The sequence below is a fragment of the Crinia signifera genome, chromosome 7 (assembly GCF_055691185.1).
Source record: "Crinia signifera chromosome 7, ASM5569118v1, whole genome shotgun sequence".
NCBI lineage: Eukaryota > Metazoa > Chordata > Amphibia > Anura > Myobatrachidae > Crinia > Crinia signifera.
In genome coordinates this window covers 98,875,039-98,900,873 of record NC_139223.1, presented here as the reverse complement: position 1 = coordinate 98,900,873, position 25,835 = coordinate 98,875,039, and the positions used below count along the sequence as shown (strand labels likewise).

The following is a 25,835-nucleotide window of genomic DNA, read 5'->3' as shown; positions in this document are numbered from 1 at the left end:
GGATATAATGAGTGCATGGATAAGAGATTTGGTAGTGTCTTGTGTGAGATAGGGTCGTATTTTGGATATGTTTTTTAGATGCATGTAACATGATTTGGAGACAGATTGAATGTGGGGAAGAAAGGACAGTTCAGAGTCGAGGATGACCCCTAAGCAACGAGCTTGTGGGGTAGGGTAGATTATCGAGTTGTCAACAGCGATGGAGATGTCAGGATGGTAACTGTTCTCAGTTGGCGGGAATATAAGTAATTCCGTTTTGGAAATATTGAGTTTGAATTGGCGACAAGACATCCAAGATGAGATGGCAGAGAGACAATCAGAAACTCGACCCAAAACCACTGGTGACAACTCTGGGGTTGATAGATAGATTTGAGTATCATCAGCATACAAGTGATACTGAAATCCGAAAGAGCTGATTAGTTTGCCAAGAGAGGAGGTATAGATTGAGAAGAGCAGAGGACCTAAGACTGAACCTTGCGGAACTCCGACTGAAAGAGGTAATGAAGAGGAAGTAGAGTTAGAGAAGCGAACACTGAAAGAGCGATCAGATAGGTAAGATGTGAACCTGGAAAGGGCTGTATCATTAAGACCTAGGGAGTGTAGTGTTTGTAAGAGAAGAGAGTGATCGACGGTGTCAAATGCAGCAGAAAGATCAAGAAGAATAAGTAGTGAGTAATGGCCTTTAGACTTAGCCGTTACCAGATCATTCACCACTTTAGTCAGTGCTGTCTCAGTGGAGTGTTGAGAGCGAAAACCTGACTGAAGTGGGTCTAATAGGGTGTTAGAGTTAAGAAAGTTTGTGAGGCGAGAGTAGACAAGTCTCTCCAGTAGCTTGGAGAGGCATGGGAGCTGAGATATAGGACGATAGTTAGTGAGAGAGTTAGGGTCAGAATTCTGTTTTTTTAGGATAGGAGTTATCACTGCATGTTTGAGCAGAGAAGGAAAAGTACCAGTAGTAAGAGAGAGATTGCAGATTTTAGTTAAGGTTGGAATAATCACAGGAGATAGATTTTTTAATGACTTGCACAGGTATAGGATCGAGAGGAGAGGTAGTAGAGTAAGAGGATAAAAAGAGTGCGGATACTTCCTTTTCATTTGTGGGCTCAAATGAAGAGAAAGTGACAGAGGGTTCAGGTGGGAAAGAAAGATGGTTAGAGGTTGTGGAAGAGCATACCATTTCATCTCGGATGTTATCAATCTTGTCCTTAAAGTAGGAGGCAAGTTCTTGTGCACTGATGGTAGCCGGTGGGGGAGGAGGGGGGGGGGTACAGAAGAGACTTAAAGGTGTTAAAAAGTCGCTTAGGGTTGGTGGCATGAGAAGAGATGAGAGATTGGTAGTATGTTTGTTTGGCAGTGTCCAAAGCATTGCTGTAGGAGTAGTAGCTAGTTTTATATGCGAGGAAATCAGTCGTACTACGAGATTTGCGCCATTGGCGTTCTACTTTACGTGACTGATTTCGTAGTTGTCTTGTTGTTTTGGTGTGCCACGGTTGGCATCTAAGCCTATGTGGGGTGTAATGGGTAGCTGGAGCCACGTCAACAAGGGCTGTTTCAAGAGTCTGGTAGAGGTGGGAAACAGCAGAGTCAGGAGAGGTAAATGTAGAAATTAGTGAGAGCTGTTATTGCAAGGAGGTGGTAAGTTGTGGAAAATTAATTGCATTTGTATTTCTGCGGGTTAGAGTAGGGTTGCATGATTTCAGTGTCAGTGAGCTTGGGGTAATGGAAGAGAGTGAGAGGGTAATGAGATTGTGATCAGAGAGAGGGAAGGGAGTGTTAGTAAAATCAGAGACATATGAAGAATTGCATGAAAGCACATGCCTAGTATCATATGTGCGATCACAGTGGGGGTGTTGGAAGGACTTACACACGATCATGAAAGAGCAGGTAATACAATTACTACACTTGTAGCAACCGGGTGGTTTCACATACACGTTGGCCATAGGCCTAATGACATCAGTGACATCAGCATGTACAAGACGGTCTCTTAAATTTCTACCACATCTATATGACAATAGTGGTTTAGACTGAGCTAACAGACAGATCCCTGTCAGTTTTGGGAAAAAAAAAAATCAAAAGAGATTTTATGAGGATTTCCTACAGCGCTGGACCTTTGGAATCAGTATCACCAGGATGATTAGTTGTTTCTATAAGTGAATGCAGTCCACTCTTTCTTTAAAAGTTCAAAAACAATTTATTCAAAAAAACGTGAAAAACTCCACATCAAAAAAATCCACAAAAAATTCCACAACAAATGGCTTCCATATACCATAAAACATGCATCAAATAAAGTCACGCAAAAATATATAAAAAATGGGTACTTATGTAATATCTGGGCTCCCGTTTTTCTTATGAGACCGCGTCCCCTCGCGGGGCTCGCTGCGCTCACCACGCTTCGGGCACGGTGGCTCGCTGCGCTCGCCACACTATATAAAATCAACTCCATGCGTAGTTGGATAGTAGGGGTATGAAAAAATGGGGTGCATTTAACATGGGAGCCCAGATAATACATAAGTACCAAAAAATGCATAAAATATATAAAATATCCAGAATTATTCCTTTTTTTAACCTGGTTTCTGCCTCCCAGGGAAATTGATGATGTGTGGATAACACAGACCAGACCTTTTCGGGGAGACTTGTGATTTTGTAATAAAAAGTTAATATCCCATAGGGAAAATATGTAATTCCCGGGTATCTCCTATGAGGCCTTTTTACACAGTCTCATAGCCACCTCTCCAAGGCTTGGAGCACACAAATGGGGAAATATATAAGGAGATTGCTCTCACCACTCCGCTTTGCACACTGTCAGGAGACTTCTCCTTGGATGGGGAATGACACGGCCAGCCACACTGCCACTGCGGATGTCCGTGCAGACCCTTCTCCTCTGGATACCGTCTTGGGGGAGATGTAAAACTCAGAGACTGCTCTGCCACTGCAGTCTCTGGATTCCTGCCGTCTAGTGTACAAGACTCCGCTCACGGTGAATAAATGCAGGGACTGGAGATGGTCCCAGTAACCGTCTCTCACTACCGTGCGCTACAGCCGGCTGCAATCAGCTGTGCGCCTCCTGCTCCCTCCGTGAGCAATAGTCAGATGGCTTGCGGATAGGTGGTTAATGCAGTACTGTCCTTGCACCTGCCCGACCTCGGCCAGACAGACGCCGCTCAGCTGCCCGCTTACAAGCGCTCTCCTTCTCCTCTCCCACTGTCACCTTTTCTCCTTATCTGGGATTATAGCAGAAAGCCAAACAGGGAAACTCCAAAGCTGCTGCCGCCAACGCGTTTCTACCCTCTCAGGGTCTTTATCACTTTATAATCACTTTATAATCAGTGTTTCCTGATTATTTATACCCTCCCTGAAAAAATCTGGTCTGCTGATTCCAGGGCAGGTGTATACATGTTACCTGGTTCTCTTAAAGTGAAAACCACTCTACAAATGCGGTCTCCACTTTACATTATCTCTTATGTCGATATATCTCCAAGAGTACACAGGTATCTTGAAATATTTATACAATCATACACTAAAAAGACTTATAGGATAACAAAAACATCCTTCACACAAAAAACAGTTCTGAGGTAGAGAAACCGCTCATATATGTCACAGTAAGAAACAGTGAAACATAATTACAAGAACCATTTTGTTTCGAACTCTCCATTTAACCCATTAGGCTGCAAAGTATCTAATTCATATATCCAGCGCATTTCTGCGCGTGCTAGATCGCCCATTATATCCATTTTCCTCCAATTCCCTTTAATGCAGTCAATAATTTTAAAACTGACTATATCATTGGGGGAACACTGGTGTACTTTTTTAAAATGGGCCGACATGCAGTGGGACTCCACACCTTTTCTTATGTTATTCAGGTGTTCTCTTAGCCTTATTTTGAACTGTCTTGTAGTTCTTCCAACATATTGTTTCTTGCACGCACATTCTATTAAATAGATTACATTTTGGCTGTTACATGTGGCGAAATGTTCTATTTTGTATGTTTTTTTCGTGGTATTCGACATAAAGGTGTCAATTTTATTTCCTTCTGTCCCTTTGCAATGTTTGCAGCCTGCACAAGACCCGCATCTAAAAAATCCCCGACTCTTAATCCTTGTTAGCATATTATGCTTAGGGGCTGATGCGCTTCTGACCACCCAATTTTTTATATTGGGGGCTCTCTTATAAATTACTTCTGGTTTGTTCGAAACAAGGTTGCCTAAAATAGGGTCAGCTTTAAGCAGGCCCCAATGTTTTTTTAAAATCTTTTCTATTTCTCTATGATCCTTGTTATAAGTGGTAATAAATGATGTTGAACAATCCTTTTTGTTTTTGTTCTTTTTGCAGGCTAATAGGGCTTTCCTATCGATTTTATCTACCTCTCCCAATGTTTTATCCAAAGTATCATTATCATACCCTTTATTCAGAAATTGGTTCTTTACTTCCATCACTTGGTGTGCATATATCTCATCTTTAGTGCAGTTTCGTTTTATTCTGCGAAATTGGCTGCCTGGCACTCCCCTCAGCCAATTGGGGTGATGGTTACTCTCTTTTCTGATAAAAGAATTGCTGTCTGTGGGCTTACTATAATTTTTTGTCATAATTTTAGAATCTTCCACATATATCATTAGATCTAAAAAATGAATTTGTGTTTCACTCGATTCAAAACTCAACACAATGCCCATATCATTGTCATTAAGGGTATTTTTGAACATTTCCAAGGTATCTTTGCCCCCTCGCCACACAAATATCACATCATCTATGTAGCGATGGTATCTTTCATTTTAGAGAGTATTGATTTTATTTTGAAAAATAATTATTTTGTATTTGAGGAGGGATGGTATTTGCAGTGCGCCGGGACGGCGATGGGGACGAAATTCGCCCCCAGTTTCGCCAATATTTTCATGGGCATGTGGGAGGAGTCACATGTGTGGCAGGAACTGGGGGCGAATTTGGTCACATACCATCGCTACATAGATGATGTGATATTTGTGTGGCGAGAATAATTCTGGATATTTTATATATTTTATGCATTTTTTATATATTTTTGCGTGACTTTATTTGATGCATGTTTTATGGTATATGGAAGCCATTTGTTGTGGAATTTTTTGTTGTGGAGTTTTTCACGTTTTTTTGAATAAATTGTTTTTGAACTTTTAAAGAAAGAGTGGACTGCATTCACTTATAGAAACAACTAATCATCCTGGTCATACTGATTCCAAAGGTCCAGCGCTGTAGGAAATCCTCATAAAATCTCTTTTGATTTTTTTTTTTTTCCCAAAATTGCCTTGCTAGTATCACAGTTGTACTATTGTATGAGGACAAATGGCTGCAGGATTTTTTCTGGCGCTTGAGGAGTGACTTTGTCATTTTTTGTGATAGATCCCTGTCAGTGCTCACAATAGGCCATTGGGCATTAACAGCCCTGCCAACAATATGACTGGACACTGAGAAATCACTGACAAACGGTATCCTGCCTGTCAGTGACTTCGGGGATGATTCCATCAATTGATTCCTGGACATACCCAGAACCAGTGTTTTCTGCTGCTTAAGCACCTCAGGGTCGTAGCCTCTCTCACTGAACTTGGCCACCATTTTATCAAGTTCCTCGGGCACCTAATCAGGTTGACTGGTAATACGTGCTGCTCGCACCATCTGTGACAGTGGGAGCCCCTTCTTAAGGGCCGGGGGTGATGGCTAGTAGCCCGGAGCAATGTATTGCAGTCTGTACTCTTAGAGTAGACCCCAGTGGTAAAACGGCCTTCATTCAAGCACACCGCCACATCAAGGAAATTGGCATTGGCCAGGTCACAGGTGAAAGTAAACTTAATGGGTAAGTCCATGGCATTTACCCTATCCTTCAAAGCCACAAAGGAATCCCTCCCACCAGTCCACAGTAGGAAAATGTCATCGATGTATCTCGTGTATAACGAGATACATCGGGTCTGAAAAAACATCTCTTGCTCAATCTGGAATATATAAACATTAGCATACGTGGGTGCTACCGATGATCCCATGGCACACCCACGTAGCTGCAAATAAAAAGAACCGTCAAATAAAAAATAGTTCATACAGAGTGTAAGTTCCAATAATGTAAGGAACAACTGATGATTGAAGATCAATGGATCCATATGCTCTTCCAGAAACTGTCGCATAGCCCTGAGGCCACCCTCATGCGGGATTGAGGTATACAAACTTTTAATGTCCAGGCAGCACATTAAAGTGCCCTGCTGAACAATGTCACATTGATTCAACATTTGCAAGAAATATGTTGTATCCTTCAGGAAGGACCCATAGCAGGATAAGAAGGGCTGAGCGAGACTGTCCAACAATCTGGATGCTGGCTGAAGCAAAGAACCCCGGGCAGAGATGATTGGCCTGCCCGGGGGTCTATTGGCATCTTTGTGGAGCTTTGGGAGGGTATAAATAAGTGGCAACACTGGATGCCCCACTTGTAGGGCCTCCACCACTTTGGCAGGTAACTGATGATCCTCAACCGCTTTCTTCAAGATGGAAAACAATTATTTTTGATACTATGGGGTGGGGTCACTATTAAGTTTGCAGTAGACATCCTTATCACTCAACTGGGCATAGATTTCCTCTTTGTAATCTTTGATGTTTTGAATAACTATAGCGTCCCCTTTGTCCGCCGGTCTGATTGAAATACTGCGATCGGCCTATAATGCCTTCAGTGCTTGAACCTCCACTTTATTGAGATTTGGATGGATCTTTCACGGAGTGGCCAGGTATCGTTGTGCCGAATCATCTAATAAGCGACTAATAAGCTGTTCGCTGACACAGGGTCAAAAGAGGAGCGGTGGTTTTGCGCTAAAAAGGAATCATATGCCATGGGATTTTAAACAGTGGTGGAATCTTTGAAATGTTCTTTGAGGTGTAAACGCCTAGAGAATTGGTGGACACTTAAAGTTGTCATGTCCATTTGTTGGAACGAAACTGAGGCCTTTATTAAGAACATTTACATCTGTGGGTGTAAGGGCTCTGCTGGAGAGGTTAAAGATCAGGCTTTCAGTTCGTCCCCCTGCATCTTTCGGACCCCTCTTGTTCTGACCCCCTCTCCTGGTGGCAGATCGTTTCTGTGCGCATTTCTGCATTGTTTTCCACCTAAAGTGCCGCTTGGTTTGTGATTGAAGTCATCATTCTCAGAAAACTGGAAGTCGCTATCACTACTTTTTAAGTGATCATCATCACCACCTTGGCTTTTTCTTTGGTGCCATGGTCTGCGACGTCTGCCCTGTGGTCTGCCTGAGATAGGACCTTCAGATCCCCCATACATCCAGTTGTAGACTTTATTGTCGTCATAATCATTGTCGACCGTGATCTTTTTATTTCTTTTAAACCGCATCAGTTCATTGCGGTACAGGTCACATTGCATTTCTAATTTGGTCAGCCACTCCTTGCTTGTATCATCCTCCAATGTTTTGCAGTACTCTCTCTGTAAATTAGCAATTTTGGTACGGGTGGTGACAAGCTCCCTGTTGGCCTCCTCTATAACTAAGATCATCAGATCAAATCCGCATTTATTTAAAATAGCGATCCAACGCCTCACGAATTCAGGGTTAGTCCTGCCGATAATTGGTACATTTCGTACCCTAAACCCCCGTGGAATCTTGTGGTCGCGGTAATAGTTAGAGAGGGAGATGCTATGCAGCTGATAATCTATTTCACGCTTTCTGATTTTCAATAGTTGATAATAGGCATCCTCAGCTTTGTACCCCAAATCAGTAGCAGTGACAGTCTCTTTAGACAGGATCTGGTCGATTTCATCCAGGGAGTAACTAAAAGTCTCTCCAGATTGTGCAGTTTGTATCCCACTGAGACCTCCAGTTTCCTGCGATAGCCTTCCTGCTGAAGCAGTATCCATACTGAGTGCAAGAGCACACACAAAATACAAAAACAAAAAAAACAAAAAAAGTCCAAACAAAGGCAGTGACACGCAGGTGTCAGCTTGATCACTGCACCTATCCGGTGCACTGCCAACAGAATCATGGAGGTAGGAGATAATATCGAATTTACAACAATCCAGCATAGAACAGGTGCCTTGCAACTTGATCAACCCGAAGTCGACCCACATAGAAATGGTATATATTGGGGGGTTGTTTGTCTTATTCTGTGCTGTAGGATTTCTGAGGAAGGGACTGAGGTCCCGAAAACGTTCAAGTTTCCACAATACAGATTATTGTTCTTATTACAAGTCTCCTGAGTGCTCTTTCCTTGGATCGTGTGTATTTCGTGTTATACCAGAGTGCCGGCAAGTGTGGACATATATATATATATATATATATATATATATATATATATATATATTGAGGGAAGGGAGGATCGGCACTCCAGTTCAGAACAAGTCAATGTAACAAACAACTACCCGGGTGCCTATGAGAGGCATATGCTGCCAGTTTACAACAAGGTGAGGACAGATGCACTCCAGGGACTTAGTAATAAATGAGACAGACAACAATGTCCGTGCGACGTTTCGGTCTTTATTGACCTTTTTCAAGCTCATATGTTACAGAACAGAAACATACCTTTATACCTTCACCAAACACCGTGTGCATAGTCGCCCGCTCACCGCCGCATGTCCGAGTCACGATGACGTCACTAGCCAGCGACGCATACCAGCCGGTATACCAGGACGTAGACGGGTTGCTAGGCGACCTAAAAACAAATGTGAAAACACTGTTAAAAGAGGCTGAGGAAAACTACTAATCCATCCTATAGGCAATGTAATACATTATGGAAAACAATCGAAACAATACTGAGAATGGAAAGTGCCTAGGACAGGGCAACCAGAACATGATCCCACAAAGTAACGCCGGGACCAGTGAGTGCTGAGACAAGCTAGAGGAACGGCAAAAAGCTGCAGGCTTCGTTGAGACCTGCTGGGGCCTCCGTGTTGAGACGGTGTATCCACCAAGTCTCACGCTGCAGTAATTTAATATCACGATCCCCTCCCCTAAGGGTTTTGGGAATGTGATCAATCATTTTATATCTTAAGGTCGCCAGACCGTGTAAGAATTCTCGGAAATGCAGAGGGACTGGTTGTTCTTGTGGAAGAATCCTACCCTACAGGGCCTTCCTAATATGTGAGCGGTGTCCTGCCATACGTTCCTTGAACTGACAGGACGTTTTGCCCACATATAGGAGACCGCACGGACAGCGCATGATGTATATGACGTGCGTAGTACTACAAGTCATCACATGCCGCAGGGGAATGCGGGCCCCCGTGTGTGGGTGAGAGAAGCTGTCACCAGTTTCCAAGAAGCTACAGGTCGTGCATTGCACACATCTGTAGCAGCCAGGTTTGCGAACCAAAAAATTACTAGACGCTGGTAATTTCTGTTTGGAGACATCATTGTGAACCAGGATGTCCTTAAGGTTACGTGCTCTCTGGAAACTGGGCATGATCGAGGTATGGGAGCAGTGCGCATCCAGCATCCTCGAAACGAGGACTACCCTTCTCCCAATTCCTTAGGGTACGCCGCATCTGTGGTGACCTAGAGGAGGCAGAATCTGAAATTGACCTTATGTGTTTAAAATTTCTACATAGGGGGTACAAATGGAAGGAGTTACAGAAGGCTAAGTCCAGGGCCCTGGGTATCCCACGTGAGCAAACCTTGCTAGTGAAAGATGCCACCCCTCTCAGGGACAAGATCCCCTTTGTTCAAAAATACAACTCCTCAAGTGACATAGTCACTAAGACTACCCGTAGATTATGGCCCATGATAGCCAATGACCCCGACTTGAAAATGTTCTCCCATACCTCGATCATGCCCAGTTTCCAGAGAGCACGTAACCTTAAGGACATCCTGGTTCACAACGATGTCTCCAAACAGAAATTACCAGCGTCTAGTAATTTTTTGGTTCGCAAACCTGGCTGCTACAGATGTGTGCAATGCATGACCTGTAGCTTCTTGGAAACTGGTGACAGCTTCTCTCACCCACACACGGGGGCCCGCATTCCCCTGCGGCATGTGATGACTTGTAGTACTACGCACGTCATATACATCATACGCTGTCCGTGCGGTCTCCTATATGTGGGCAAAACGTCCTGTCAGTTCAAGGAACGTATGGCAGGACACCGCTCATATATTAGGAAGGCCCTGGAGGGTAGGATTCTTCCACAAGAACAACCAGTCCCTCGGCATTTCCGAGAATTCTTACACGGTCTGGCGACCTTAAGATATAAAATGATTGATCACATTCCCAAAACCCTTAGGGGAGGGGATCGTGATATTAAATTACTGCAGCGTGAGACTTGGTGGATACACCGTCTCAACACGGTGGCCCCAGCAGGTCTCAATGAAGCCTGCAGCTTTTTGCCGTTCCTCTAGCTTGTTTCAGCACTCGCTGGTCCCGGCGTTACTTTGTGGGATCATGTTCTGGTTGCCCTGTCCTAGGCACTTTCCATTCTCAGTATTGTTTCGATTGTTTTCCATAATGTATTACATTGCCTATAGGATGGATTAGTAGTTTTGCTCAGCCTCTTTTAACAGTGTTTTCACATTTGTTTTTAGGTCGCCTAGCAACCCGTCTACGTCCTGGCATACCGGCTGGTATGCGTCGCTGGCTAGTGACGTCATCGTGACTCGGACCTGCGGCGGTGAGCGGGCGACTATGCACACGTGTTTGGTGAAGGTATAAAGGTATGTTTCTGTTCTGTAACATATGAGCTTGAAAAAGGTCAATAAAGACCGAAACGTTGCACGGACATTGTTGTCTGTCTCATTTATTACTAAGTCCCTGGAGTGCCTCTGTCCTCACCTTGATATATATATATATATATATATATTAGTCCCAAGTTCTGTGGTGTCACCAAGGGACCCAAATAGAACAGAGAGCGGCACTCAACGGATTTAGGAAAGAAATTTAATGATCAAGGTTTTCTTTCCTAAATCCGTTGAGTGCCGCTCTCTGTTCTATTTGGGTCCCTTGGTGACACCACAGAACTTGGGACTATATTACATTATTGAGGGCACCACAGTAGCTGATCAATTTGTCCGGAGTGCCGAGCAACACCAGAAATTTTATATATATATATATATATATAGAAAACAAAGAAAGACCGCACTCTCACCCAAATATAGACAACAGCGGGGTGCCCAGCAACGGTACATGCGATAGCATGCCCCTTAATGCAAATCCAAGAGATCCACACACAATGGTGTAGAAGCAGAGCACTCTCCACGATCACACAACAGCCGTGTGATAAAAGAAATAAAGTTTTTAATCCAACTGGGTCAACACAGTTATAGGGAAGTCAGAAGTATACAAGCTCCGACGTTTCGGTCCCAACATGGACCTTTATCAAGGAGCCTATAATATACAAACGATACATAAGATACAGACATTGCTTGCAAATCATGCTGTAAGAAAAAATGCAGTAATGCGTGAAGAAATAAAATAGTTAAGTTTTTCTGAAGTAATTCACATAGTCAGCGATGTAGGAACAGCCTGGATACAGACAGGGTCAGCCAGCTGATCTGACTGCCCTCTGGTCCGGCTATTTATACCATTAGATAGGGGGTGTGAGCTGGGCAGCGCCGCAGACACGAGTCTGTGTAGCGCTATGTGACTTCCGGTAAAACCGGAAGTGCGTCGGCCGGAAGCGGCCGTTGGAACACAGCTCTGGAACGCAAATACTTCCGGGTTTCGCCGGAGATGTGCGCAATGCGGGGTTTTGGTACAGTTTAAAGCACGGGGAACTAAAAAGAGGTGAAAGGGCTATATTAACTATTGCATCATGGTCTATTAAGTGTTTCAAAGCCGTGCATATGTTTAAATAAACATGGTATTAGCCAGATCGTTGTAACTGTAAGGACCAGGATAACGGGGATAAAAGGGAGAAATAACAATTAGTGAAATTGCTAAGGTTGATGGATTCAAAGCCCGGAGGGGTGAATCTACGTTGTCCGGGAGTGGGATGTGTTGGATACACAGTGGAGTCCAGGATTCTTAGAAGTCCACTGTTTGATATTTTAATCAGTGTCAAAAAGGAGGAAGACCCCTTAGTGATACTGGGGAGTGTGATAATCCGGTCTACGGTATGAACATATGGGGTATTGTGAGGTTTGGGTTGAAGGTGGGGTGGTGAAGGAGAGGAGTATAAGGGGTGATGTGAGCGGTTTTGGTAGTGGGACAGGGAGTGAGGACCAGATATGGCCCGTAGGGGTCGTATATTGATGCGTATAAGAGTGTCCTTGTTGGTACAAGGGCAAACATAGTAACAAGCAAAAAACAGGTAATCCATTGGGAGAGACAGTGAATGCATGAGGGCAAACATTACAAACAGGTAATAAACATCTATAGAAAGGTATATGTACATAGGGACACGGCATAACAGCCGCACCATTGGTTGTTCAGCTCAAGCAAAGTCACAACAATATAGTCTCATAGGGTTCATCTCAGAAAAATAGACAGGGGGTTATTCTCATTGAGTCCTTTGGGGGCAAGAGTGTCCAATCTGTAGATCCATCTGCTCTCCAGTTTTCTTAAGGCTAACCCACGGTCACCCCCTCGTGGGGGTGGGGGTACCCAGTCTATAATGCGACAGCGTAGGCTCGAGTTTTGGTGTCCCGCAGCTAGGAAGTGGCGAGGTACTGGTAGTTCTGCTTTTTTAGTCTCAATGGCAGCTCTGATCGAGTTGCGGTGATTAGCCATCCTTTCTCGAAACTTTCTTGACGTCATACCAACATAAGCGAGGCCACAAGGGCAGTGGAGGAGGTAGACAACATGGTCCATTTGGCAATGCAGGCGGTACCTGATCTTTATCGGTCTGCCTGTATGGGGATGTGGAAACGTAGGACCCGGGGTGAGGCTATTGCAGGTGGTGCAGCCTGCACACCGGAAGCAGCCGGGACGTTTAGAATGGAGCCAAGTGATGCTTGTGTCTGTCTGTGGGCTTATGGTGGGTCGCATAAGGAGTTCCTTCAGGTTGGGTCCTTTTTTGTATGCTACCATAGGGGGACCATAGTTCTGCATCTTCAAGGCCTGGTCGGATGCCAGAATAGGCCAGTGTTTCCTCAAGCTTGCTTGGACCTTGGATGATGATGATGTATGGTCATACTTGTTAACGAAAACCATTCGCTCGGGTTTCGGAATCTGTGTGTCCGATCGAGGGTTGTTCATCTTATTTCTCGCCTTGGCTAGCCACCGCTTAAGGGTGGTTCCGGAGTATCCCCGCTGTTTAAAATGGTCGGTCATCTCAACCAGCTGAGTTTCCATGTTTGTATTGGACGTATTGTTGCGCATCACTCGCATGAACTGGGAGATTGGGAGGTGTTCCTTAAGAGTCGGCGGGTGCTGACTGGATGTGAGGAGGAGGGTGTTTCTGTCCGTGGCCTTACGGTACAAGGTGGTTTGCAGTCTTCCCTCGGAGATTTGGACCTTGATGTCTAGAAAGCTTATTGAATCTCCATCAATGAGATGTGTAAATTTGATGGGATGGTCCTTGGCATTCAGGTGGTTGACCATGTCGGAGAATTCGTCGGGCGAGCCTGCCCATATAAGAAAGACATCATCTATGTACCTCTTGTAGAATTTAATCTTCTCCTGGTATTGAGGTAATATGTACTTGTGCTCATAATCAAGCATGTATGTACACGCATATGAGGGTGCCAGGTTCGACCCCATCGCGGTCCCAGACACCTGAATATAGTACTTCCTCTGGTACATAAAGTGGTTATGGTAGAGTATGGTTTCGGCCAATTCGACCAAGAAGTCAGATGGAGGCGTTAAGACTAGGCGTTCAAGCTGGCTGACCCTGTCTGTATCCAGGCTGTTCCTACATCGCTGACTATGTGAATTACTTCAGAAAAACGTAACTATTTTATTTCTTCACGCATTACTGCATTTTTTCTTACAGCATGATTTGCAAGCAATGTCTGTATCTTATGTATCGTTTGTATATTATAGGCTCCTTGATAAAGGTCCATGTTGGGACCGAAACATCGGAGCTTGTATACTTCTGACTTCCCTATAACTGTGTTGACCCAGTTGGATTAAAAACTTTATTTCTTTTATCACACGGCTGTTGTGTGATCGTGGAGAGTGCTCTGCTTCTACACCATTGTGTGTGGATCTCTTGGATTTATATATATATATATATATATATATATATATATATATATACACCTTGATAAAGAAGCCGAAACGGATTTATCCAGTCTCCTGGTGTCATTTTTTGTTCATCGAGTGCCGCCGTCTCCAATATCACGTATATATATATATACACATATATACACATATATACAATCTAGAGGGAGGGGGAGACAGACAGGTGACATGAGGTGCAGGTTTAGCTAGAGAAGGGCCCAGGGGCACTCCACTTGTTACTCCATTCTAACCCACGCCTGTCCATACTCCATTTATGTCATACTTAATCTAGTTTAGAAAGATCAATCACCAGTAAACTCTACTCACCTATATGAGGCTACAGATTGTATGCTTGCAGCAGGGACATGTAACCCTTACATGAGCAAGTCATCCCTTTCTTCCAGGATACAGATTAACTACACAGGTTCAGTGGCTCTTAAAATCGACCTGAAGGCCATCCGCACAACCTGTGTCATTAATATGTGTCCAGGATGAAAGGGATGGTTTGGCCACCCTATATAAGTGTGTCTGTTGGTACCCTGTTTGTTATATGAATTTAAAAAACACAATTGAATCACCAGTGCTTTGTACAAAACATGGGAAATCCTCATTTACCGACCACTTTTCGGTTGAAAGGGCACAGCGAGTGCCATTCTGTCCTCTGCCACCTGGTGCCCCTCCCAGAACACTGATCGTAAAAATCCTAAACTTTCAGGATCGGGACACTATACTGCGCCTGATCCGTCTGAAAGGGCCTCTGGAGCATAACGGGGTGAAAATTTTAGTGTTTCCAGATTTTGCTCTGGAAGTACAGAAAGACAGAGCAAAGTTTGTCGAAATCAAAAGAAGACTGCGTGAACAGGATATAAAATATTCAATGATATTCTCCTCTAAGTTGAGGGTAATATATAAAGATGAGACACTGTTCTTTCCCACGCCCAACGAAGCGGCTAAATGGCTGGATAACAAATCTCCAGGTCGTCTGCAGCTGGCGGACTGTTAGGAATCAGGATACCGCAATAATAAAAATGGAATCATAAGAAAGAAAGGGAAAAGAAAAAAAAGAAAAAGAAAAAAAATATATATATAAAGATAGAAAGTGAAGAGAAAAGGAAAAAAAAAAAAAAATCCTTTTCCATGTCATGGAGTTACCTGCATATTGGTGGCTTATTGGTAGAATCCCCTAAAAAGAGGGATTTAATTGTCAGTTTGTTCTTTACTTGTTTTTTTTTTTTTTTTGGGAGGGAGAGAGGAATAGGTATGCCTAGGGGTAAAGGGTATACAGGGAGGAGGGAGGGAAATTGGCAGGGAACTACGGGGTTTTGGGATTGGGAACTGTGGGAATTGTTAATGTGTTTATTTTGTGTTACATTGCGCTTGATGATTTGTTGCCTTACTTCGATAATGTCAAGGAGGGAGGCATGGCAGGACCCTACAACCGTGGTACGAAGATTAAAGTTGTGACCTGGAATGTCCGGGGGCTGAACTGTAAAATAAAGCGCTCCTTGGTTATGAATCATCTAAGGAGTATGGGGCCAGATATAGTTGCCTTAACGGAAACCCATTTGGTGGGAGGGAAACAGATGGCTTTAAAGAGGCCGTGGGTTGGATATTCCTGCCATGCCTCTTTCACTTCGTCTGCAAGAGGGGTCTCGCTGTTGATAAAAAAAACGTTGCCGTTTACCTGCAATAGGGTTTGGGTTGACCCAGGGGGTTGTTATATATTTCTAGACTGCCTAATTTTGGATTCCCCGTTAATAATTCTGTCCATATATATTCCTCCCCCCTTTTCTTATAAAATATTGACTAAAGCTGTCGAATTTGCAGCCAACTCCCCTAACTCCCCGGTCATATGTATGGGGGACTTAAATAATATTTTGGATCCCCACCTAGACCGCTGGAGAAGTGGAAAGAGTGGAGTGGTTGGAAGTGGCAGGGGACTGGCTAATTTCATCCACAATGTTGGATGGGTAGATCCATGGCGGTTACAAAATCCTTCCACTCGCCAGTTCTCCTGTTTCTCCGTATCACACTCCACCTTTTCAAGGATCAACTATATATTGGTCTCCAGAGGCTTCGCCCCCCAAGTCCATAGGATAAAATACAGACCGAGAGGCATCTCAGACCATTCACCTGTATAAATGAAAATCTCCATGGAGTATGATCGGGGGTGCAGTTTCTGGAGCTTTAATTCAAACTGGCTACATAGTATTAACAGTAGAATGAACTTGGAAGAGCAATGGCGGGAATACTGGGAATTTAACCTGGGCTCCACCTCTGCAGCAATACAATGGGACGCCTTTAAGGCATATATGAGGGGTACCTTACGGAAATGTATAGCAGAATCCAAAAAAGAAAGTAGAGGGAAAATTCAGGATAAAGAAGAAACCTGCTTAGCTAAGGAAGCAGAATATCTGTCCAACAATACGGATAGTGCCCATCAGTCCTGGCAATTGGCCCAGAGGACATGGTTAGACGCTTTGAAAGAAGAGAATGCGAAAATTATGCTTCATAAAACGCTGGTAAAATATCGCCACTCAGACAAGTCAGGTAAATTTCTTTCCTTTCTGACACGTGCAGATCAGTCCTCAAAAACTATTAATTCAATTACAAACGAAAAAGGGGAATTAGTAAGTTCCACCCCCCAAATAGGGGAAGCATTCAGGGCATACTTCTCAGTGATATACACTTCCCAACTGCAGTATGATCCCACCGAGATAGATGAGTTTTTAGATAATATCGCGCTCCCCGTTCTACAGAAAGATGCCAGAATAGAACTGGACGCTCCCCTAAGGATCGCGGAGGTTGTTAAGGCGATTAAAGACTCACCCAGTGGGAAAGCGCCGGGACTAGATGGTATCCCTATGGATATCTTTAAGAAATATATAAATCCCCTGGCCCCCCTCCTCTTGGAAACATTCGCTAACTGTTTCAAAGAAGGTACTATCCCTGCAACCATGTCTGAGGCCAAAATCGTTGTGATATTAAAAGCAGGAAAGCCCGCCGGCGATCTCGATTCATATAGGCCAATATCTTTGATCTCTTCGGAGGCAAAGATCTTGGCAAAAATACTTGCTCATAGATTAAATCGGCATATACACACATTGATCCATCACAATCAATCCGGTTTTATGCCGGGCAAGGACACCTATAAATATTCGACATCTCTATACCCACTTACAGACAGTCGGCAGGGATAACAGCGGTGCAATTGTTGTCTCGATCGATGCAATTAAAGCCTTTGACGCCATTGAGTGGCCCTATCTTTGGGCGGTGCTCCGGGCGTTTGGGCTGGGGTCAAATTTTATAAAGTGGGTACAACTCTTATATACCAATCCGATGGCTCGGGTCTCAGTCAACGGATGGACCTCGCCAGCATTTGCTCTTGCCCGTGGGACGAGACAGGGATGTCCCCTCTCCCCGGTCCTGTTTGCCCTGTCAATAGAGCCCCTGGCTTGTTTACTGAGGCAGCATCCTGCAATTGTAGGTTTTCCACTGGGCGGTTATAATGATGTTGTCTCTTTATATGCCGATGATCTTTTAATATATTTACTGGACTACATCAAATCCCTCCCGGTGGTTCTGGAGTTGATCGACAACTTTGGCGACTTTTCCAGATTTAGAATAAATAAGACAAAATCCATAATTTTTCCAGTTAACCCATCATTGAGACAGCCCCCACTACTCTCCCAACCCTTGAATTGGGTTACTACTTTCAAATATCTTGGCATCATCATATCCCGGGATCCCAGAGACTACGACCAACTCAACATACAACCCCTATTTGGATGGCTAAGGGATAAAATTAAAACCTGGTCCAAACTCCCCTTGATAGTCACCGGGAGAATAAACCTGGTTAAGATGGTGGTCCTCCCCAAGCTTTTATATGTTTTTCATCACTCTCCAGTTTACCTCCCGAAACCCCTATTCCGGAAATTACATAGTATATTAGCCGCCTTCATTTGGAACGGATCCCGGCATAAAATCAAATTAAGTAACTTGATGAGGGGCAATGGGGAAGGGGGACTAGGACTGCCGGATATGAGGCGATATTACTTAGCAGCCCAGATAGCACAATTAAGAACCTGGTTTTCGCACGAGGAGTACGGGTGGGAATATGCGAATAAATTGTGTTCCCTCTCTACTCCGGGAGTCACTCCTTCACAAAGAATTATACAAGGAAGATTAACAAATACAGATCCTCCATTGATAGTGCAGGCCATTAAAATCTGGCGAGAGGTAGATCATTTGTTGGGTGTAGACTTCTTGGATAGAGACTATCGAATTGTGGATCAACTCACAAATTGCGAAGCATTCAATCTACAGATCAATGAGGTTTGGCACCTCTATGAATTGACCAAACTCCACCAGATCTACTCCTCAACTAGGTAGGTTATAGTAGGGGTGATGGGTGAAGATTTCTGGATATCCCCGGTCATATTGGTTATGGGTATACATTGTCTCTTTCTCTTTTCCTCTTCTGTACAAATCGAGTAAAGGAGAAGTAAGCGCATAGACATCAATCGGTATTTTATTCTGTATATGTAACAAAAGTGCAATGTATCTGTCTGTCTGTATTTTTTATGTCTTGTTATTAATGTTTTATAAGTTTCCAAAATGTAATAAAGATTTAAAATTTAAAAAAGAATCACCAGTGCTACATAGCAAATAGTAGATGCCAGAAGGAATAATTAATCCTTATGTATACATACCAATTTCGGCCGCCTGCACGACCTCACAGGCCTCCACCTCATCTTCTTCAGGGGCCTCCTCTGCTGCCACCTACTCCTCTTCTTCAGGGGCCTCCTCTGCTGCCACCTCCTCCTCTGCTGGCAGCACCTCCGCCTCCACAGCCCACACCTCCTCCTCCACTTCCTCCGCCGTCCCTTCCTCTGAAACCACCTCCTTGGCCCTCACTTCTGCAAACTCCTCCTGGGCCACCTCTGCCTCCTCCCGGGCCTGTCTTGCTCGATCCCGTGCTGTGTTTGAGACAAAAAAAAAAGCCAATTAGGGGTCATTTGGACAGATGTATTAAGCCTTAACAACCAATAAATACAAAGGTTATAATTTGAGATAACTGTACAGCCAATCAGCTCCTTAGTGGCTTTTACACAACACAGCCTGTAACATGGCAGTTATGATGTGACATTTCGCCCATTGTAAGCATCACAATCAATAATCCTACACAATGACATATTTTATCACCATTACAGGGTGTCAAACAGGAAGTAGCACACATATAGTGGATGCCATGTTTAACTCATGATCAGGCTGGTTACCTTATTGGCTTAAATAATGTCATGTAAGCAATCATGTACAAATGGCCATTTAATGTATTAACACTCACATCTCGCAATCCTGGCCCTGATTTGCTGGAGCAAATCCGGCTGCCGACGCCTCAGGTCTGACCATCGCCGCTCCAGCTGAGCGATGGTCCTATGCACCTGTGTGCGGGCGTATATGCGCCGGCGGGCCACCGCATAAGCATTACGCTTTTGCCTGTTGGTTATAAATGGGCCTGCCTGCCCCAGCCTGGTCTCCATAACGGAGACCAGTGTCCTCAGCTCCGCTGGCGAAAAAGGTGCTGCTCTGCCATAGGCCGCCATCTTAGCAATGGCACAATTCAAGCAATCATGTCCTGTCAGTGGTTGATCAGAGTGATATTTGGTATTAACTTTATTGTTCATTTTTACAGTAACAGCGTGTATGCGCCACAACAGACGGCTAACCCATTGCATCGCTAACCCACACCTGCTGTACCTTTGCATAGTTGAGCAGACCATGCCATTACTTACTGTCTCCTAAACAGACAGTGTAAAATAATTTGGGAAACCATTATATATAATCTATTACATTCACCAAACATGGGTATAAGCAACAGGTGAAATAGTCTGCATCACTAGCCACTTACACCTAACTCAACAAGGTACTAAACAGCTTTATTATAGTGAAAGCTATACAGCAGAAACATAGCAAATAGTGCCAGACCTTTTCCCAATATTAGGCCATGGTGCCTTGTGTACACTTACCTTCTACTGGCCCACACTAGAGATGTGGAATGCAATGTAGCTAGCATGAAGGCTGAATTTGGAGCCCTTTCACATGTGATTTGGATGCTAGCACTGATTACTATTGCATAAGTGGTGGACTGGATTTACATATGGAATGGGTATTGTCATTTGTACTACATACCAAGCAAGTGCTCAGTACTGATGTACATTCACATATACATTTCATGTCTGACCTCAGTTTTATTTGGTCATTGGAGTACAAATCTGCAATTACCTACTAAATCAGACTTACTAAGTTTGCCAGGTTTTGATTATTATTTTTTCCACAGCTAGGGGCGTGGCCTATGACGCTGCCGTACGGAACGCGGCCGTACGGAACGCAGGGTGTCGCTGATGTACGCCAATTTCAGAAATAGGATATAAAGGTGTGTTAGACAAATGCAATGTTGTTGCAAACATGGCTGGCTCAGATTCAGAGGAAGACCAGGTGTTGCAGGACCTGTTTGGCAACATGGACTCCAGCACCACCTATGTCCCCATCAACCCAGACCAGCCATTGGGAGAACAGCAGCCAGATGGGCCATCTACATCAGGCCAATCGGCAGCTGGCTCATCTTCTGCCTCAGCAGAATCATTGGGAACACAGCAGGTGGCTTCCCAACAGAGTAGCCTGCCCAGCACTTTGAGTACAGCGACAGGTGGCCGTGGCCGTGCCGGTGGCAGTGCCGGTGGCAGTGGCCGTGGCCGAAATAGGGCAACAGAGGAACCAACCACCAGAAACATGGCATATGAAGCGCAGGAGCTTGCCATCCTGGTGCCCCGCGCACGGGATTGGATCGAGTGTCCACAGGACCGGTTGACACACACAAGGAGATGGAAGATCTGGGAGGACATAACGGCGGAGATTAATGCGGTGGCTCCACAAGTTCGTGAGCCGGAGCACGTTAAGAAGAGGCAAGTTCATGTGTGTCACATTTGAGCAGTACAAGAGCAGTAATGTTTACATTAGATATTAGATGGAGTTGGTCAATGGGCGGTCACGTTGCTTGGAGGCACAGACATGTTTGCCATGTCATTTAATTGATAGTTAATGTAGGGTGAGTGTGAGTGTATCTTCTAAGGGTTGGTTTTCAAATTTAATATAATCTAAGTTTGGTGTCATGAGGCACATGTTGTATTATGTTGCAGATTGCTATGGGTGCTACAGCAAACATAAAGAGTGACATGTATTAATATGTTAACTTTGATTGCAGGTGGCACGACTTCAAAACAAACCTCAAGAAGAAATTGACCCAGCGGTGGGAACACAGCCACACCTCTGGGGCTGGCCCCATGCCATCAAAGCTGCAGCTCACCCCCCTGGAAGAGATGGCAGAGTGCTGCATTGCAGTCGAGGAGGTCCGGGGGGTGAGCACCATGGACAGCGAGGCCCCAGCGGAAGTCATGGCTTCTTTGCTTGAAGGTAATTATTTGCCATGCCATAAGCAGCTGGTTCTAATTTTGCCAGCATCCCCACCGCTTGGTCAAGAATCTCTTGAGGAGGTTGAGGAGTCTGTGCCACCTGCCACCAGTACCAAGCCCGTGCAGCAGCAGCAGCCACTGACCGCGGCTGAATTGGCCACGTGGGGGCAGGTGCTTGGCCATATTCAGCAGCAGGGAGAGTCGGCATCAGATCGGGTGCGTAGGACCAAGGAGGTCTTGCAGGGTTTGGTCACCAGCCAGCAGAGTATCGCTGGGAGCCTGCAGGCTATGGATGCCACCCAGCAATCAATTGCTGCTAGCCTGCAGGTGCTGGCTGATCAAGCCCTGCGGCAAAATGACCTCCTCCTCCACCATAATGAGCTTATGGTGGAGCTAGTTGCCAGCAATAGGGTCCTAATGTCATCCGTTTCTGGTGCATTCCCACCATCAGCACTCCCTGCTGCCAGAGGGGGAAGACCATCCACCCCCTCCCCAGCATCTGCTCCACCTGGCCCACCATCTGACCGTGGCCGTGGCCGAAGAGCTGCTGCACGTGGCAAGGAGCCTGCCAGGGGCAAACGTGCCCGCAAATGAACTTGTGTCCGCATTAATCTCCACCCTTATGTCTTCCAAAATCTTTCATTGAGCTGTGTGTGTCAGCTTCCTGTGTCCAATTCCGTGCAGAGGGTACCCACATTTGCCCTCATTTCAAATGTCATGTTTGGTTCCCCTGTTGCCCTCTTTCGGCTACCATTACTGTCTGCTGTACTTGAAGTGTTGGTGCTATACTTTTGTTGTGAAGCCACCTGATGTGTTCCTAATGATTCTGCTCTGGCTATGTATGTCTACAATACATGGATTTATTATATATTATTTACTTTTCTTCCTGCTATGCTACCTTTTATTTTGTGGCGATTTCTAATTTATTTTATAAGTTCATGTAATAAATGTTTTTTTGTTTCCCCCAAATGTGTGGTTTAATTGATACATGTAGAAGTGACATGTGTATTTGTATTATTAATATTAAGTTGTGTTCATTATTTGCAGTGTAAAAGTGTGTGAAAAGTGCAGCATATATGTGTGTGTTTAGTAATGGTCCATTTAAGCTGCAATGGTTCCAATTGAAGCAGTGACAAGCATGTAATTAACAAGTAATGAGTAAAGTAGGTGATTGTATTGTGTTCAGCTGACATTGGTTGAGGTGCGGCCATCCTGATTAGGCGTTCCGATTGCCTAGCGCATGACCGAGTGGTGTCCGCAAAGCAATACTTGCCTTTTTGTTCGCGTGCATTCGGTGTGCTGTCCGAATGCACGCCCACCAAAATAAGTGCACTCCCCCGTGTCCGCCCATGTTTCCGCCCAGTTTTGCCCACTTTGAAACTACGCCCCTGTGTAGTTCCGAATGACGCCCATATACGCCCATATTTCCCGAGTGATTGCGGTGCACATTTCTGTACGGTATTAGTGAGAACAAGTACGTAGACCATGCGTGGCACATGCGCATAGCGTTCCCCACGCATGCGCAGACGGCTAAAAAACGCCATCCGAAAGTATACGGAAATGTGAGGTTTCTAATATTTTGGACCTGTGTTGCCCGCTATTTTGTGTATCTTGCGCGGGTGCCACTCAGGGTAACTAATATATATAGAAAAATGGTAGCACAGGAGATTATGCCAAAAAAGTAGTTACACTGGTTGAGTGCATACTGAAAAAAGCTATATTGTATTGTATCTTATATTTACTGTATTATTTGTATTAACTGAGTCAATAAAATTTAACTTTTAATAAACGTATTTCTAAAAAATACTCCTTTGTTGTAATTCCTTTATTTATATAGGAACAGAGGGGAATGAATCGTTCTAGGTGAGATAAAGAGTTAAAATCACATACATTTAGACATAGTGCTCATACAAAGAATTATGAAAAAGTGAAGAATAGATTTTTAAAAAAGATGTCAGAGCCCGTTTTCTGCTGCACTGTATTTGATTCTACTTTTCTAGGAGTGTTCACTGGGTCTGTTTATTCATACATATACAATGTTGCCTTTAATTGGCTTGCAGCCCAGTTTTTCTCCTTTGATGTATTTCACATGGGGATGTATACTGGCTATTATTATTGCTAATTTGTTTCTACTAGTTAGCTCTTAGCTCAGTATATTCCCCCTTTAAAGAGAAGTGTGTGTGTGTGTGTGTAAGATATAGTTTTTGTTTCAAGCTCTCTCAGAGCTTGGGGTTATGTTCATTTGATCAGGGGAGGGAGGGAAATATTGGCGTGTGACTAATCAGGGAGAGAGGGAGATTGCTGCTATTTCAGGGAGTCTCCTGCAGAATGCAGGAGGGTAGGTAACTATGGATCATCCAATCATCCTGTGTTGAGATCGGAGGGCTGCAGTTCTTTATTCACCCCTGTTCCTGTCTCTGAATATTGTTCCATAAACTCCAGAATGCTAATGATATCTTGCCATACTGTATGTAAGGTTGTGTTCAGAACGTTATGAAAGTCTCACTTTTTTAGGGGGAAGTTTGGACAAGTGTTTCGACTTGTTGACAAGAAGAATAAGAAGATATGGGCAGGAAAATTCTTGAAAGCTTATTCTGCCAAGGACAAGGAGAGCATAAGGCAGGAAATTGACATCATGAACTGTCTGCACCATCCCAAACTTGTCCAATGTGTGGATGCTTTCGAGTCGAAGAGTGACATGGTGATGGTTCTAGAACTGTAAGTGTACAGTAACATTTCTGGAGAAAAATGATACAAAACATAGCCATACAGCATATCTGCCAATTGATATGTTATTACAAACTTGGGCTTTGATTTATGAAAACTGGTGCATAAGAAAAATATATTTTTTATTACTGTACAACCCAGAGCACCCAATCAGATTGTAATTTTGATACCATTAGTCTCCATAGGTTACAAAGTCTCTTTCTGTGTGCCGTTCTGATATATCACACAATGAGCCTAATTAAACATGGATCGTTAATTAGAATATTTGCAGAAAGATGCCACCCATTTTGAAAGAGAAAACACCAAATGTAAAATTGCGAGTGAATTGGGAATGGATTGCTAACTGCAATCCAGGGGCTGGCTGGCAAAGTTTAGCCTGGGGGGCATGCACAAAGGACAGGCCTATTAGTGGCAGTCCATCCGCAAAAGAAAAAACCTCGGGCAAAACCTAATTTTAAACGACCAAGATGGTATTCTGTTTTCTGGTAATACCATCCCCAGATATATAATCAGAATTTAACATATAATAACACATATGTAAACAATTATTAAAAATATTTCTTGAAAGAAAGCATTTGTTTAATGCAACACCATTACTCCCAACATGATTATTCCACTATTTACTAAATGTAACTTACAGAGATGGCAGTAATGATATCTGAATTACTTCCAAGGAACCTTTCGCATTTTTCTGCAAGTGGGATGGGCCAAACAACATGGCACTCTGTCCTGTCCCCTATCTACAATCTGCATCTATCTATCTATCATATACAGTGCTCAAACTGGGGCTGTATAAACCAGTGAGCCATACCGCCATTTTATTCCCATTCTGCAGTCACATATACAGTACAGTAGGAGAGAGAGAACCACCCAGACCTGAGCAGGATAGGACAGGGAACCCAAGGGGAAATTCCACCTCTCCTCTGCTCTCATACATACATACAGTACATACACTACTGCTCTCATTCATACATACATACAGTACATACACTACTGCTCTCATTCATACATACATACATACATACACTGCTGCTCTCATACATACGTACACTGCTGCTCTCATATTTACATACATGCACCCACCGCAACATATACATACACTGCCTCGCTTATATACATCCAATCATACTGTAAATAAATCAGCACACCTTCTGCAGCTCCATACACATATACAATACCCCCTCCCAAACAATACAACAAATGGCTCCCGAAACACATTTACAAACACCCGCTCCCCCCATTACAAGCTTAGTGCCGCTCCATATTATACAACCGCCCTCCGCATTGTAACTTCCCGCCCACTACTCTGGGGCCACTACTCAGATGCAAAAAAGGTCAGAGTCCTACTCCTTACCGCTGCCAGCCAGCCTGCTTATGGTGCTACCGCAGCTGCTGCATCTGCCGACGGAGCACTGATCCTGACTGCAGCTGCTTCCGGGTCCATAATCCCGCTGGGCTGTTCGGTGGTCCTGCTGCAGGGGTAGGGCGGCAGCGGCACCTGGTAATTTTGCTGTACTGCAAACAGGAGGAACCCACAGCGCGGCC

The 25,835-nt window shown here is 44.2% G+C and overlaps 1 protein-coding gene across 3 annotated transcripts in view; it reads left to right on the top strand.

Annotated features, from left to right (window-relative positions):
* The window catches only part of MYLK (myosin light chain kinase), a 383,637-nt gene that overhangs the window by 289,787 nt on the left and 68,015 nt on the right, over positions 1–25,835 (top strand). For all 3 annotated transcript variants that reach the window (XM_083153527.1, XM_083153528.1, XM_083153529.1), the window contains exon 9: positions 24,078–24,281. In XM_083153527.1, the coding sequence (XP_083009653.1) occupies positions 24,078–24,281 (204 nt within the window). The remainder of the gene's footprint in view (positions 1–24,077; positions 24,282–25,835) is intronic.